General features: G+C 39.2%; 5 protein-coding genes across 13 annotated transcripts in view; 2 read left to right on the top strand and 3 right to left on the bottom strand.

The window, feature by feature from the left end:
* The first annotated feature begins 238 nt into the window (after nt 1-238).
* Nucleotides 239-3,413, top strand: LOC137575986 (uncharacterized). The gene is made up of 4 exons (XM_068288791.1): nt 239-381; nt 443-534; nt 1,001-1,289; nt 1,438-3,413. The coding sequence occupies exons 1-4, from the start codon at nt 374-376 to the stop codon at nt 3,143-3,145; spliced, it is 2,097 nt and encodes a 698-aa protein (XP_068144892.1). The 5' UTR covers nt 239-373; the 3' UTR covers nt 3,146-3,413.
* LOC137575996 (uncharacterized) lies at nt 3,322-5,002 on the bottom strand. Of its 4 annotated transcripts, XM_068288828.1 has the most exons (3): nt 4,916-5,002; nt 4,771-4,855; nt 3,322-4,717 (listed from the first exon to the last, which is right to left on the bottom strand). In XM_068288828.1, exons 2-3 carry the CDS (start codon nt 4,828-4,830, stop codon nt 3,422-3,424), a joined length of 1,356 nt encoding a protein of 451 aa, XP_068144929.1. In that variant the 5' UTR covers nt 4,831-4,855; nt 4,916-5,002; the 3' UTR covers nt 3,322-3,421. The 4 variants fall into 4 exon arrangements, with proteins under 4 accessions (XP_068144929.1, XP_068144904.1, XP_068144921.1 ...); XM_068288803.1 differs by lacking the exon at nt 4,916-5,002 and having other exon boundaries at nt 4,771-4,905; XM_068288820.1 differs by lacking the exon at nt 4,916-5,002 and having other exon boundaries at nt 3,322-4,696; nt 4,771-4,904.
* A 27-nt stretch (nt 5,003-5,029) lies between these two features.
* Cep97 (centrosomal protein 97kDa) lies at nt 5,030-9,510 on the top strand. Its single transcript, XM_068288778.1, has 8 exons — nt 5,030-5,268; nt 5,519-5,679; nt 5,742-6,208; nt 6,369-6,727; nt 6,789-7,049; nt 7,368-7,547; nt 7,644-8,052; nt 8,700-9,510. Exons 1-8 carry the CDS (start codon nt 5,262-5,264, stop codon nt 9,301-9,303), a joined length of 2,448 nt encoding a protein of 815 aa, XP_068144879.1. The 5' UTR covers nt 5,030-5,261; the 3' UTR covers nt 9,304-9,510.
* On the bottom strand, nt 9,407-10,218 carry LOC137576021 (probable RNA-binding protein EIF1AD). Its single transcript, XM_068288840.1, has 2 exons — nt 9,946-10,218; nt 9,407-9,887 (listed from the first exon to the last, which is right to left on the bottom strand). The coding sequence occupies exons 1-2, from the start codon at nt 10,109-10,111 to the stop codon at nt 9,583-9,585; spliced, it is 471 nt and encodes a 156-aa protein (XP_068144941.1). The 5' UTR covers nt 10,112-10,218; the 3' UTR covers nt 9,407-9,582.
* A 1,402-nt stretch (nt 10,219-11,620) lies between these two features.
* Nucleotides 11,621-16,315, bottom strand: part of capu (cappuccino) — a 53,128-nt gene continuing 48,433 nt past the window's right edge. For all 6 annotated transcript variants that reach the window (XM_068288229.1, XM_068288240.1, XM_068288253.1 and 3 more), the window contains 4 exons: nt 13,582-14,437; nt 12,401-13,414; nt 12,035-12,338; nt 11,621-11,967 (listed from right to left, as the gene is read on the bottom strand). In XM_068288229.1, the coding sequence (XP_068144330.1) occupies nt 11,850-11,967; nt 12,035-12,338; nt 12,401-13,414; nt 13,582-14,437 (2,292 nt within the window). In that variant the 3' untranslated portion in view covers nt 11,621-11,849. The remainder of the gene's footprint in view (nt 11,968-12,034; nt 12,339-12,400; nt 13,415-13,581; nt 14,438-16,315) is intronic.

Below are 16,315 nucleotides of genomic sequence, written 5' to 3' on the forward strand. Positions count from 1 at the left end.
CAAAAAGAGAGACATGGCCAGAGCGAGAGAGAGAGCAAAAGCAAATCATAGCCAGAAACAAACCGGGAGAGGCGAGTCCTTTTTGCAGCTTTCAATTCAGTTCTCTCACAGAGAGTGTTGAGCATTGTGAACTAGTTCACCGCCAGAAAACGCATTCGAGAGAGTCAATCGAGAGCACTTCACTGATAAGAAACCAAACAAAGCTTCAATTTTAGATCGATCAGTTGTGCCTTGCACATTGAAACGAATAGACGAACTGTCGGTAGACAGTTTTGATTAAAGATTGATTAGCAAAAACAACAAATAAACTACACGAGTTTAGCAACGAAACATATATACATACTACAAAATAATTTAAAAAACAGAGGCAGACATGGCAAGGTAGATTTTCACGTATAAACCCACAAAAGTTTTGAACTCATATTATTTCATCTACTTTCAGTCTCTGGCTGGACTTGAAGTCTTTTTTAAAGACTTTGATCTGCTTTGTAGTTGCTTTGATGTTAGTGCCTTTGCTGCTCTTATCGTTTCTATGTAAGTAAACTGATTAATATATTGTAATCACACGATAAGTTCAAGTCATTAATCAAGCGAGACTTTAGTTTGCTATATTAAAGGATGCCACCAGCCAACAACATTAATTTAAAACCTACTTTATCTCCATCTCTTTCTCTTAATAGCTATATGTACTATATATATAGATAATTGAAATCGTTTTTTGTTTGCGATAAGCTTTGTTTATATTTATAATAATCTCATGTATGTACATACATACATATATACCTGTTGCACCTTTGCGGAACCCAGACAAACGGCGACCAAAATCAAAATATTGAACCTTGACCATGCGAATTACTCATAAAAATGTTTCTAGGCTTATCAATACGTCGACTGTCGTGCGTTCCATATATATGCATATGTACACATGTATGAGAGTGAAAGAAAGATTGCTTTTTAGTAATTATCAGTTAATTGATTGTTCAATTGCTTACACTTACAGGCGCCCATTTTGGCAACGAGTTGGCCAATTATGTTTTGAGCATCAAGTATCCCAATCTAACCATATCCAAATCAAAGAAAATCCGCACTCTTATTGATACACCAAAAAATGCGGGCATTTTCCATTTTCTACTACAAGTGGAGGGTCCCTGCGACTTTGAAAGGATTAAACGAGCCTACTCCACGCAGTTAACCGACTTGAGGGATAAAACTGGCATTTTGAGATTTCCAAAACTTCGCCAGAAATTGGTTACCTGTTGGGGTCACTATGCTTGGGTCAATGACAGCAGGTAAGATAACTTAAAAGAAATGTTAAATTTTCAATTTTATTAGTTTGAAACTAATTCTATTTGATTTCCCTTTATGGCTCAAATTACTAAGTCGTTTGAAACTATCAAACGTTATATTCAATATTTTTGTTTTGTGTTTCTTTTTCAGTGGCTTCAACATTAACAATCACGTTCTGTTCAGCACTCACAAATATCGCGGTCGCCCTGTCAACGAATCTAACATACAGGATTATGTGAGCGAATTGGCCACCAAATATATACCATCCGATCTACCGCAATGGCAAGTTATAGTCATACCTACATCGGATCATGATAACCAACCATATTATATATTGATCAAGTTGCATCATTTGATTATAGCCGAAGAGGAAGATTTGCATGTGAGTGAAATGCTATTACTACAAGATCCCGATCAGGTTAAGGTAAACTCCACTTTGATTGGCCTTGACGATGACTTGACTGGAGGAAGTACCACTTGTCCTTCTGACAAGCAACTCTCACATTTCGTACGCCATCCAGAGCACGTACGTAAATTATGGCATCATTTGAGATATTTGATCATCTGTCGTTGGCAAAAGTTCATCTATGAGTTCGAATCCCTGGAAACGCCCGATGGTGATCCTCCCTCGTCTGCCATACAGATTAAGAATCTCAGTCAACTTCTATCGCTGCTGCTTATTGTGGTGGTCAATGTGACAATGGGTTATTGGCGTAGCCGATCGCTGCGTGAAAAGCTTCATCGACGGTCCAGCGGTTATCGCAATGACGTAGGTCGCTTGGAGACATTACGTGTTCTTTTGTTTCGAGAGTTGGAGCAAAGAAATCTATCGTGGACTTTGGCTCGATCTGCGTTGTTGAATAGCTTGCAGCCTACAAATATGGCCAAAGCCTGGACTAAATTCCTATGGCATGTCAATCTTAATCATGTGATTCTATTGCCCTACAACATGTACTGTGAATTGATGGCTTTCGGAGATGTCTTACTAAAGGGTCAAACTACTTACACATCCACATATTGTGCTCGTCTGCATTTGTATGTGCCCATGCTGATCTATGCCCAGTTGGAGCTAATGAAGATCTGTTGGGAGTTGTTCAAGGCCCCGAGAAATATCTATGAAGTGCTTATTGAACAACCAACCCGTGAGCTAAACATTTTGCATAAAAAATCCTATGCGGGAAGAAAAATTGTGTCCTTTAGTCGTTCCATAGATGGCACTCAATTGCGAAAGCGTCACAAATTCAATGACCAACTGCGGGAATCGGACTTCAGTCTAACATGTTTAGCCGGAGCTGTTTATGATTATTTCAATATCTTTACGGATATAGCTTCAGTGCCATTGCTTTTGAATACAACTTGTCGCACTATATCAAAGGGTTATTTCACCGATCGCTCTTTAGAGACTTCTGAACATATTGGCGGTGTGGTCTTCCTGCAGTTACCTCTACATCAACCAGATGCGGATCATGCCCAGCAATTGCATACGATTGTCGAAGAAATCCGGAAACAACAGATTATGATATATCTGGCCTCTATTGGTCAGACAAAATACAGTTTGCTGACCTCTCTGATGCCGCAGGTTTTCACTAAGATCTTTATTAACTTTTTCTCGTATAACTTTCCCATTACCATAACTGAAATCTATGGTGAAACTCAAGAGTTTCAATCATCTTGGGGTCAAAAAGTACAGGACGTCCTTTTATTTAGGCCACCCCAATCGAAGACTTGTCTGTCTCTGAATCTGCATCGCTTTGGAGATCGATACAGATTGGCCATCATGGCGGATACGCATTTGGCTCCTGATCACACAATTATCACACAATCCTTTGAACGATATATGGAAACAGTGACTCTTTGACGTTTTCCATTAGATAATAAGCAACGAATGAATTTAACTCAAAAATAAAATTATTTATCCAAGCAATTTTTCAAATCAGAGAAGTTTTTTGAACAATGTGTAGATCTTTATATATGTGAGGATTCTTTGAAAAATCATCTTTAAGCCACACCTAAGGATTAAGGGTTTTTAAAAGCTTTTCGTTATTTTTTGTTTAATAAATTAAAAACAAACAATTTCCCGAGGTTTATAAAAAAATATATGGAATTGTAAACTAAATTTCTGTATAGCATTAAACTATGAATTCCTTTTAAGTTCCTGTTGGGTAGCGCTTTTATAGACCTCAGTAATCAAGAGCGGGAGACGTTCCAGTTCCTCCATTAGGGACATTTCTTCACGAAGATTGTTTATATACATCCGTTGAACCTTGCGCATTATGGGTGAGATAATTTTTGTGGCGACTACTTCATCCAAAGCGTTAATAGTTTCAGATTCATCAGAGGAATTTGCACGTGGCTTGTTGTTCGATAAACGTGAGGCACGTGGAGATAAATGAGATTCCGGTGAGCCACGTGCAAAAGGTCGAACTGGCGTTATAGTTCGACTACGTGATGAAAGTCTCTCCTTATCATCCAACTGAATTGAGGGCGACACTTCTTCGGGAGATGCCGTTGCATTACATTCCATCTGGAAATCTCTGGCCTTGTAAATAATTTTCTCATTAATGTCAGTCAAATTGCAAATGCTTTGATCTAGGGCCTGTTGCAAAGCGATTTGGGAACGGACCATGGAGCGCAAATCGTCACCCGATTTGGCACTGATCACCGTTCGCATGGAAGGCCGCGATCTCTTAGAATCACCAGTGGTCGATTCATCGTCCGACCGAAAGGCATCCATTAAGTCAAATTTAGCATTTAATGCGGCATCCGCTGCAGCGCATTGAGCACGAGCCGATTCCAAATATGGCATGGCTTCTTTTGAATACTCACGCAAGCATTCTGTATCACAACTCTCTGGTACGCCCACCGTACCACTGGACTCGGATTTGTATGCTTTGTTCCTATACAGAATACGATCACCTCCAGCTTCTTCCGAGTCGACTTCGCTTTTACATGGCTTCGGGGGCAGATGCAATTGGGGATTACGTGGCAAAGGGACATGAGTACGAGATCCCACACTTGATTGTGAGATGTAATTAGTTGTCGACGGCATTGGCATATTTTGAAAATTTATGCTGTATATTGACTTTTGTGGGCACAGGTCCACATCTTGCCTATTCTGATTCTGTCCCGTTCCAATCGGCTGTTGTTCTCTATTCATGTAGAAGCCAGTTGGTGGTAGAGGAATTGGATAACTATTACACTGTTGCCAATGCTGACCCTCATGCTGATGTTGTGGGATCGGATGGTATTGCTGCTGTTGCAAATGTTGCTGCTGCTGTTGCTGGTATTGCTGTTGTTGCTGTTGTTGCTGATGTTGCTGTTGTACTTGCCAATTTTGCTGCTGGTTTTGACTATGAAAAAGAGAATTCAATGGTTGTTGGCACTGATTGCCATACTGCTGATGTGAATTCTGTTGCTGAAACATACGCGACTTAAACAACTTTTTTCAATTAAAGTCCAATTTGTTAATTTTTTTTTACTTACTGGTGTGTTTCCATTAAAATGATCGCGCACATTATTGCGATATCTGTCCTGTTCATCCATTTTTATTTCTAGCGTTTGGAATTTGCTATACATGCTATATAAGTAGTGAAAAAATACATATATTTCTAACTGCGACAAATTTTACCTAGGCAAACAAATGTTTTGAAAATTTGAAATCAGAGTTGATTTTTTCGCCAACCAAGTGCGGCGAACTCATTCGCTTCAAGTGGGCGCAGCGAATTCAAATGCATTTCCATCCGCGTCTGGCAACAACAATTTGGATATTCTATTTTTGGTTTTAGTTTTTAAATTTAAATTAATGGCGATTAAATGCAAATAAAAATTTTAATAAGCTGTAGATCAGAGGACTCGACAATTGAGCAAAACAAGCGAAAAGGTGCAGAAAAGAAAGTTGGAGACTGAAACCATTTTCACCGAAGAAGCGTCATTGATTTTCCAATTAGAACAGAACCCAGCAAAACAGCTAGAAAATGAGCGGTAAGTCTTTTGAATCATGCAAAGGAATCTTCATAGTTTTCACATGAAAAGTGCTACCATAAGCTAGGTGTCCAATGTATCGTAATTTTCATAGTCTACGATTTGGGTTGGTGCGAGCGGAGAGGGTGACAAAGAGAGTGTGTGGGAGGAGTGGGGCAAGGGGTGGGAAGCGCACCTGCGCAGGAGAACTCTTATCCTTGATGAAGTCATCAATATTAAGACTTTTTGCTCTTTTGTTTTGTTTTGACAGGGGACGATGAGAGCAGCGAAAAGCAGACTCTAAATTTGTCCAAGCAGAAACTGAGAAAGGTTCCCAAACAGGATGATGCCCATAACTTTCGGAAGTTGATCCTAGATGAGAATGAACTGCAGAAGATTGACAACATCGATTCGTATCACAAGATCGAAACGGTTTGTATATTGACCATCAACTAGTTGTTGCCCTTATCTTTCTGATTGCCTTCTACCCGCAGCTCTCTTTGGCCAAAAATCAATTGCTACGCATGTATGGAGTCTGTCGTCTGCATAATCTGCGCGATTTGAATCTCTCCTTCAATGGCATTTTGGCCATTGATGGTCTCAAAGAATGTCTGCATCTGCGTCAACTCAATTTGGAGGGAAACAACATCAAGACCATCGAACACTTAAATACCAATGTGAATTTGGTGTCACTTAATTTAGCTGAGAATAGTATTAGCAGCATTTCGGATATATCCCATTTGCGTAATCTAAAAGAATTGCAATTGCATGGGAATCGTTTGACCCATCTCAAGCAATGTGACAAATACCTACCAACATCCATCGAATCTCTCACACTGGCCAAGAACAATATCAATGATTTGAATGAAATATGCACCTTAGCCCATCTCAGTAATCTTCAGAGCCTTTCCATAATGGAAAATCCCTGTGTGATTATGACCATGGGTTCAAACAGTATGGAGTAAGTATCCAAAATCGCAATGAAAGGTGTTTTTCATTACCCTTAGTTGTTAGTTTCTATGATTTGCTCCCTTTTTATTTTTAAAACCTTTTGCTATTTTCTCAACTGCTTTTAAGGAAACTTGTTTACTTATAATTCTCTTATCTAATCTCCAATTCAGCGGCTTTGACTATCGTCCATTTGTGTTAAATTGGTGTATGAGCCTCAAGTTCATTGATGGTTATGTGGTGGATGCTATTGAGAGTCTAAAAGCTGAGTGGCTTTATAGTCAAGGACGTGGACGACAATTTCGTGTGGGTGATCAGCCATCCTTGGCCAAATATCTAAGTTCAACTTGCCCTCTGGTTGGCAAGGCCCTAGAAAACGAAAACGATCGTAAATTACGCTTAATATTGAGCAAGGCTCAACATCATCAGCGTCAATTGCAGGAGGAGATTATGGACAATACAAATAGCTCGGCCAGCACTTCGCCATCATCCCATCGCAAAAAGCCCACTAGTCGCATACAATCACCGCGTTGTAAGTGTTGAAAGATGTTTCTCTTGGGTTTCTCTAAAGCAACTTTTTGTTTTGTTTGCAGTCTCTCGTTTAAGCGGACGCCAGGGATCACCGGAATCGATGGCAAATAGTTATCATGGGAATAGCAGTAACAGCAGCATTATTAGCGATAATGGTTCCGCCAATCATTCACTACAAATGAGCATTTCACTGATAGAGAATATCAAAAACGATGGCGATAATTTCTCACTGGCCAGCAGCGGCATGTCAAGCAGTGTAACAACTAAAACATACAACTCCACGGAGTCAACGCCTCGCAACATTACACCAAATCCTTACAATGGTAAGAAACTATAGGAGGGAAACCTTGAAAAAGTGTTTGAAAAATTTTTTTAAGAATTCCAAAATTAAATTATATTGTTGAAATATTTGTTTACTAAGTCATAAATGGTTCTTTTCAAACACTTTTTCATATATTTTGTTACATTATGAATTGAAACCTCAAATTTAATCTTATTTGACATTTCTCAAAGATGTGTTCAAATCTTTTCCTCACAAGAGCCAGTTTGCAATGATATTCATTAGAAAATTTTTTTTTGAACATGAAACGATTGAAAAATAATTGCAATTGTGTATTATAATGCTTTCGATGTGTTTTCAGATCAAACATTTATTGGCCAACAAACGCCGATGGGTGGTCCATTGGCTGCTGCCTCGAAAATGGTGCCTGTTCCGGAAACCCTAATGAGTCCCGATGTTTGTCCCGCCGCTGTGGCCCAACGTGTCACCGTATCAGCTCTCAATTCGCAGCTGCACAAAACTAAAGTCAACAAGAACAAAGGTAGTCGGCCATCCAATTCAGTCATATTAATCAATCGAATTGATCTAACAAAATTTTCAATGTTTTTTATTAACATTTACGAATCTTTTGTTGCAGACAACAAAATGAACTTGCCGCGCACCCGAAGTCCTCAGCTTAAACGGAATTCGAGTCCCACAACGAGTCCGCGTAAGTTGGCCCTAAGAGCGCAGGAACAAGTGCACAAAATGCAGCCAGCATTGACCACGGATTCGGGTGAATTTAGCACAGACGATGATGGCGAGCAAATAAATATAGAGAAATTGAAAACCATAAGGAAAATGGCAGCACAGAGAACGCAACAGCAAAACCAGCAACAGCATCAGGATAACAATAGTGAGACTTGTCAGGATCGCTTAATCGAGCATGTTACCGAATCATCGGCAGTGACTATACAAAAAGTGTGGCGTGGTTATCACACAAGAAAGAAAACTAATAAGGATATCGCTGAGAGACTACAGCGACGTCGTACGCAAGAGTACATCGAGTAAGTTCATCTAATGAATTAAATTAGAAAATATGTAGTTATTTTTCTCTTTTGAGGTGGCAATTTCTTTGACAGGAAAATGTGAGAAAACTAGGGGTTCGTCATGGTTCCAATTAACTTAAATTTATTTTAGGAAAATTTTCTGATATTTTTCTTTTTTGAAAAAAAAATCAATTTTCAAACCTTTTGAAATGTTTATTAGGGTCTTCCTGCTTTTTAATGAATTTCTTTTCTCAGAAATTGCCTTTTAAATAATAGATGACACCTCTTAGGGTTTTCTCCATCAAGAAAGGAACAAGGAGCTTTTCATTTCCATTCCATTTCCTTTAGGCTGAGAAGTCCCTTTCAAGCTTTTAATTCTTTTTTCGCATTAAATTACTCCTTATGTTAAAGAAAATCCTTGTGGTTAGGCGATTGCTTCGTTCATTATACATATTTTATACAACGTCAATTAAAGTATTTCAAACAAAGAAATAAATCTAGTTTGGCATTAAAACAAGGTTTAAAAGGTATTAGTCCTTTACAGTGTTAGGGATAAATTAAGAGCACATATTTCTTAAAACAATAATCTTAAATTGGCAAATCAATTACAAAGATTAAACGTCCTGTTAGTCCTTAAACTCATTGAAATTCCTTATATTTTACAGGCAACTTAGCAAGGATATGCTGCTGACCAAGGCGCAGCTCGAGAATGAACGAAAGATTCAACAGTTGCAAATGCAGGCCATTAATGCGCTTTGGAAAAAGGTTTCCACAATGGAAATTGTGGACACAAAAGCTGGAGGCGAACAGCAGGAGAAATTGGATGGCGAAGAGAACAATTCGAGTGGACCAGCCAGCGTCAGTGGTGGTCATGTGAGCCTCGATCAGAACTCGGCGGCTGTGGTAAATGATTTGGCCAAGCGTTGCACAATGCTGACCGATCAAGTGCAACAGCTGCAGAGTTCCATTGGCACCATAGTCAATTGTTTGACCATGGTATGCAATTTGCCGCACGAGGCTTTTAAGAAGCAAATCGGTGGCATGACAGAGGCAGAGGAACTGTCCACACAAACGGATCTTATAGCTGTGCATACACCACAAATGGAGGATTTGAGCAATTTTCCATTTACTAAATTGAGACCTTCGACATTGGCGCTGAATGATACTGCGATGGCGCCGCCAAAGGACCGGGAACAGCAGACAGAGCAGCAATCGGAGGAAACTATTGAAACAGAAGCTGGCGGGGAAGGCTTGACAGTTGCATCTTAGATTTTATTTAACACAAAAAACACGTACGCTTTAAGAATCGATCTCAGCGCTTAACGTAGCTTCTTGCAAATCGAAATTGGAAAGGAATATTAAGAGGAAAGTGTTCCGAAATCTTGTTTCGCCCTGTTTTTTGTTATATTTTAGAAAGAAGATACGCTGGGCGGGGTGTGGGGCAGACAAATGCGAATATATATATACAAAGCTAAATTTTTGTAATGCACAATTAACAAAAGTGGATCTTATTTGTTGGTTCTACTACTGCTCTACTATCTACGTATATCAGTCTTCATCCTCTGTGGTCTCATCCTCCTCGGAAGACGTTTCACCCTGCTCCTGTCCAATGCGATTCGTATTTGGCGGCAAATCATCCTCACTATCGGAATGATCGGGTTTTTCCTCCTCTTCCTTCTTCTTGGCGAAAAGCGCTGGCCATATGCCAGCCTTTGTGTACTCCTTTACATGATCTGTTGTCAGAACCTTGCAAATCTCTGCCTTAACTTTGTCGCCCTCTTCGATGGGCTCCACCAGTATAAAGTCACCACGTTTCACCCAAAGATTCTTGCGGAACTTGCATGGCATGGACACTGAGAATTGGATTCATGTTAAATTGTTTCGGCAATACCATTTTATTTCAGATCTTACCCAGAAACGTGTCCTCCTCGGGTGTCTCCACCTCGTGTAAGTTGTTTCCGCGGCTAGCAATAACGCGCACAATCTGCTGCTGCTCGGTGGGCAGGGCGTAGTCGTCCTCCATCATTTCCTTGAGCAAGTGCTTGCGGCGCGTGGTAGTGGGATGGGATCTGTGCATGTTTGGGCATTAAATTAAAATAAATCTGAAAACTTGCGAATATTTATTAACAAAAATATTTTCCATGAGTGCGAGCGAGAAGGTTACTCTTTATCGATAATCGATAGCACATGCGGCAAATTCATTTTCTTCAATCAGGCGCAGCGAATTCAAATGCAGCGGTTCGACACTGGCGCCATTTTATCGACTCATCGGCTGGAGTTTCGTTTATTGGTTCAACGTTGGCACCGATTTTTTTTACGCTTCAACCTTGGCGGTAAAGTTAAAGATATTTTAATTTGAGTTTAACTTAACAGCTATCAAGAGTTTTATTTATTTATTATTAAAATTAGCTTCATATTTGACACTTAGAACAGCATCAGTGTATGTGCGTGTGTGTATTGTGTGGGAGGCGAGACAGAGCGTGAGAGGTGCCAGCAAGTGAGGTCAAACTGTTGGCAATCATCGGGTGAGTGAGTTATAATATTTACCGTTATAAAAATCTGCGCAACAGCATGTCAAGTGGTTGCATTATTATTTTTGATGTTAGTCTAACTTTTATTGACATTTTCAAATCTGCAAATGAATGTTTTTATTTTCTCATTGAAAAACATGAAGCTATTAACCAACACTTAACACTTTGCTTTTTCCTTATTTTTTAAGTTTTTTGTTAATTTGTTAACTTATCGTAATTTTTTCAAAATTTTTTCTATTTTTAAAAAACAAATTTTAGTTTTTCTTGATTAGAAAATTTTTTGTTAAGTGTTAGTTAGTGACCAATGCATTTCAAAATGTTAATTGTTAGTTTGAAATGTATTGGTCACTACCAATTTTGCAATGCATTTCAAAGTGTTAAGTGTTAGTTTGAAATGCATTGGTCACCCAATTTCATCAACATACATTTTTAAAAATTTTCTAATCAAGAAAAACTAAAATTTGTTTTTTAAAAATAAAAAAAATGTTGAAAAAATTACGATCAATTAACAAATTAACAAAAAACTTAAAAATAAGGAGAAATTAAAAAAATTAAAAATAGCAAAAATTAGGAAAAATTCAAAAAAGTAACAAAACTTAGAAAAAATTTAGAATAATAAAAAAAAAAAATTAAGAAAAATGAAAATAAAAAAAATTCTGTTTGTAAATTTTTTGCATATTTTTTTCCAATTTTTTTAATTTTTTCTTATATTTTTGTTATTTTATCGTAATTGTACGTTATTTATTTTTTCGTAATTTTTTTTAATTAAAAAAATTGCTTTTAATCGGAATGCTTTGCTAATCATTTAACTAATATTCCATTTAAAATACATATCACATTTAAAAATCGAAAAAAAAAATTACATAATTACACAAGCGCAATCTTTTTAAAAACCTCTGAATATAATTGTTAGCGATTCTGCCCCTTTTTCTCCATCTATGTATGTACATATATATTATTCCCAATTTCTATCATGAATCTTTAAAGTGAATATTAATATAAACACATGTACAAAATTATTTTCGTGTGCTAATCCAAAATTTTAAACATAAATATTTAATTCTTTAAGATAGTTTATTTTAATTTATTTTATTGAAGCTATTGTGGGTTTTATTTGTATTATTTTTTACTTTCTTGTTTTCAACTTAACAATTAGCATAGAAATAGTCGTCCACATTTAACGATAAATTTGCTTAGCATTTGTATATTTCTATACATAATATATATATCTATATATATCTTAAATATCGTAGTTCTTAAGCGATCTGGTTGTGTGTAGGCTAACTAATTTTTATTGCGCCGCATCAGAATGCGCTCTTTGAGGGTTGCCCGACCAGACTTTTCCACTTTTGTCGAGGTATTACGACGGGACTCATTTTGGCTCTGTTTAGATTTCTTTAATCTACAAAAGATAAATTGAAGGGAATTAGTTTTCTTTGGGATTATTGTTGTTTGAGGAATTAACTTACAAATCGTTTAGAAGATTGGCCACCTCCTTTTTCCAAATGTCCTTAAAATCGTTTGTAAAATTAGTCCAATATTCGAAAAATTGATCTGGCGTACATTGGGCCAGAGTCAGGGAACATGATTTTGGTGCGAAATGGTAGAAACGCATTGTCTCCAGGAACAATTCACGACAATCGTCCAGCAATTGATGCAACTTTCCCATGGACTTATCAGCACTGGCAATAAACTCTTCCGTTTTCGACTTGAATGGCTCAATAATATCATCACTGGAGGCTCTGTACACGCAAGCGGCGGTCTTTTTGCAGGCTACACAAAAAGAGATTAAGGATGATTATCAATTTGACTGCAACGCTTGTGTAAAAACTTACTCAAAAACTTCCTATCGAGATCTCTAATTTGCTGTTGAATATCCTCGAAATCCATTTGTGAGGCTCGCTCCACTTCCGCCGGTTCGGGTATGGGCAGACGCAATTGGGTGGGATGTACTCCCTCTTTTCGCCTTTGCGCAATGTAGGTACGGACTATGAAGTGCAGCAAAGTGGTGTGTGACTCCTTCGATTTCACATCCTTCAGTTTGCCCAAGATGTCCAAATTGAAGCCGTCGGCCTGACCACGTTGTCGATTGCCACCGTTCATATAATTGCCCAAGGTCAGGATAATGGAAAAGACCAATTTTAGATCCTCACTCTCGATCAGTTGCTGTGACAACTGAGACAGAGCTTCCAATTTTCGCATTAACAGAGTCACCGTCTCTTCGAATTCGGCCTGAAAGACAATGCAAGAGATTCGTTCGCTGGCCATGGAGATTAACGAGATGTCCAAAAGGAATTGTTCTGGATGATCGAGTGGTATTTCCCCACCAGCTGCCAGCTTTATGTTCTCCAATTCTTCTGGCGAAGCCTTGATTTGGCTGATATGCTGCAGTGCTTCCAAACTAACCACCGATGTGTCTACATGATAGATGGCATGCTCAATTTCATTGGACGAGACATGTAGACTACGCCAAATAATGCCCACATTGCGAGAACGCTCTGAATCCAAAACTTTAATCGATTTCGCCCGCTTGACTTTTTGCTCCTTGGGCTTACTAACCGGGACAATGGCCTGTCGTGAAAAGAGTTCAGTAAATTCGTCAATATTGTCCAATTCAGTCTCCTCGATCTCGGTCCATATCTCTTTTGTGGCAGGTGGCGTCGGTGTTGTTGCATTCGAGGATGTCGTTGCCACTGCTGGTGGCTCATCTGGTGAGCTATTATTGTCCGTGCTATCCGTGGAATTGGCCACCGATGGAGGACGAGGCACTGGCGGTGCAGTAGTCACAATGCGTGTCCAGTACAAAGGACGCATGGGCTTGGGCGGATTGACGGCACTCTTACGCATGGCTGAAGAAAGTAAAGAAAATTAATCAAGTATGGTTTATACGATTCATTGAAAAACTTTTAAAACAACTGAAATCTACTTTTATAATGGGAAATCGGGTCAGGTGATACAGAAGTATCTAAGATTTTGAAAAGAGAAATCTAAGAAGGTTTCTACTAATGGTACTTACTGTTAGTCCGATGAAACCAATTGCCTTCAGCAGGATCTGGTAGTGGAGCGGGTGAGAGAACAGTTCCGGACTTGCTCTTGCTTAATGCGGGCGGCGTTGGAGGTACAGGTCCAAATGAATTTGGAGCTGGAGGCGGCAATGGTGGGGCTCCGCTGCCTGGCGGAGGGGGTGGAGGAGGTGGCCCACCCACACTCAAACTGGGCGGTGGAGGCGGCGCTGGAATACCTGGCGGTGGTGGTGGAGGGGGCGGAGGTGGTGGTGGACCACCAATAATCGTTGGAGCTGCAGGCGGTGGTGGTGGAGGAGGAGGAGGCGCTGTTTGCTGTTTATTTGATTCTTGTATCTCTGCATCGGCTTTGGGCGCGCTTTCATTGTTGATCGCACCACAAGTGCAGGGCTCATCCTCTGTTTGAGTTTCGGCGTTTGCATACAAGAGAGTTTGATGTTTGGTTTGCTCTAGCGACTTGTTGTATTCAAAGACCGTAGACTCGCTGGCATTGAGTAGATCCATTAAATTGACACAACGTTTTGATGGTCTACGCGGGGGTTCATCCACACTGCTTAACAGCTCATTGACTACCGCGTGAACCTCGGCCAGGGTTGAGCAGTTAAGCAAACGTTTTTTAAGAATCTGCTGAAGAGTCTTTTGAGTATCAGTTGATGGAGTCGGCCCCACTCCCAGCACAGAAGTCTCCAAGGTCGTTCTACTATGACCACCCACGCTGGCACCGCCCACACTACTCACTGCCGGGGTACTGGAAAATGGCCAGGCTGTGATTTTCTCCAGTTTGCCTGGTGTCAGCGGCAATGATGTTGTCGGCTGCTCTGTATGCGTCCATTGGTACATCTCATATGGCTAAAGAAATGAAAAGAGAAAACAGAGTCGGCATTGAAGTGGGTAAAGATAAACTTGTATTAACCCATTGACTTCTAATTGCAGCTACTCGAGTAGGTGAGAGAGTGAGTAAGTTGGTCTCAAGTGTGCGCCAAGCGACAAAGCTTAAAAGCTCCCAACCGGCGGTGCTGCTGCTGGCTTATATCCTGCATCCTGCATCTCGTTTTCGTTACTCAGAAATGGAAGATAGAGTTTGCCTTTTAGATTGTGCACATGGCTGTCGTTGTCGCCGAGTTGCAAGTCCCTAAATGGGTATTGTCTTATCTGTATTGTTTCGTTTTCTCATCTTTTCCTTTCTCTTTCCCCCACGCTGCGTTGAGCCCTCCTTTTCTTGTTCGACTTTTATTTTTATCAACGGAGTGGAAAAAAAGAAGGTGTTGGTAAAGCCGAAGGATGAGGTCTTAGAATTGTGTGTACTCTTTGAATAAGTTTAAGTTCCACATGACTTTGGGAAAAATGCTGAGAATATTGGCATCTTAGTTCTCTGAATTAACCCTTTTTTTTATTCAGATTTTCATTTAGACATCAGTCTAAATTTTCATGCGTTTTAATAGGGAAATACTACTAAGGCTGATGAGTATTATTGTTTTGAAATTCTTTACATAATTTGTTATCTTTACAATATAATTTTATTTGACACCTTTCAAGAGAATATTGCATTCGTTTATTCCCCCCACGTTGATATTTTTTTTTTGAGTTGTATATATTTACATATTTGTCTTCTTATTGTGTTTGCATTTTTTAATGCTTACCTATTCTTGGTCTACATATTGGTGGGTAGCTTTCTGGTTGAGTTTTACTGAGGGGTAGGTAGATGAGGCTAGGTTTAGTTGGGTTGGGTTGGACTGGAATTGGGTTCTTTAAAATGCGCAAATGTGTATGCAGGCAACATGCGAAATGGCTGGCACCGCCAAAAGTGCAAACACTTGAGCAAAACGGTGTAAACTTGCGATAAAGTGGCCACACACCGCCATTTAGCCCCATCTCCCCGCGACTAAAGTTGCCACACCACGCCTCTTTTCCAACCCATTCAATCCTTTACTTTTGGGGGCAGCTGTTGCACTTGATTTGCATTTGTCAAGTTCTCAAGTTCTCTGACTTATTAGCCGTTGGTGTGCATTTGTGTGTGTGTGTGTGTTTGTGGGTGTCAGGGGCTTAATATTGAGGCACTTTGGATGTGTGTGTGTGTGTGTGTGTGGAACATAATTGAATTTCAATTTTTAATTGCATTTAGAGTGCGACTGAGATCCTACATGCGGACCTTTGGAATTGGAATGGTCAAATGAAATATATAGAGTTCATTTTGATTAATTCTTGGCTGTGGTTTATGCTTCAATTGACTTGGAATAGTTTAATTACTAATTTGATCTTTAATTGCTGCTTTTAACTAATGGTCTTCGCTTAAAATTAAATACATTGCAAATTAATCTCTTTTAGTTAGTATATCTAAACCTCTGCAATAATATTGAAAGACACACATTCCTTTGCCGGACTTAAATTTCGATTCGATTCGATTACTCATTGAATAAACTCATTAAAATTTTGATTTTATTTAAACATTTATTTTGGGGTAACTTTTGAAAAGTTCTTTAGAAAATGTTTAATAAAAAATAAAATTCAACTCTCAATGCATAAAAATCTCAATTAAATTAGAGCCATTCAATAAACTTTTCATGCTTATGGCATGAATGAAACCGTGGAAGAAAAAAAGCGAAAAGGAACCTATTTTAACAGCACCTCTGGGGTAGAGAGGCTGACAGCTCCCGACACTTCCAGACAGACGAAGATACACGCAGTTTGAACCAGGGTCACAGTGCGCTTTGCTCTACTCCATCTCCT

The sequence above is a fragment of the Drosophila tropicalis genome, unplaced genomic scaffold (genome assembly GCF_018151085.1).
Source record: "Drosophila tropicalis isolate 14030-0801.00 unplaced genomic scaffold, ASM1815108v1 contig_1187, whole genome shotgun sequence".
Taxonomy (NCBI): domain Eukaryota; kingdom Metazoa; phylum Arthropoda; class Insecta; order Diptera; family Drosophilidae; genus Drosophila; species Drosophila tropicalis.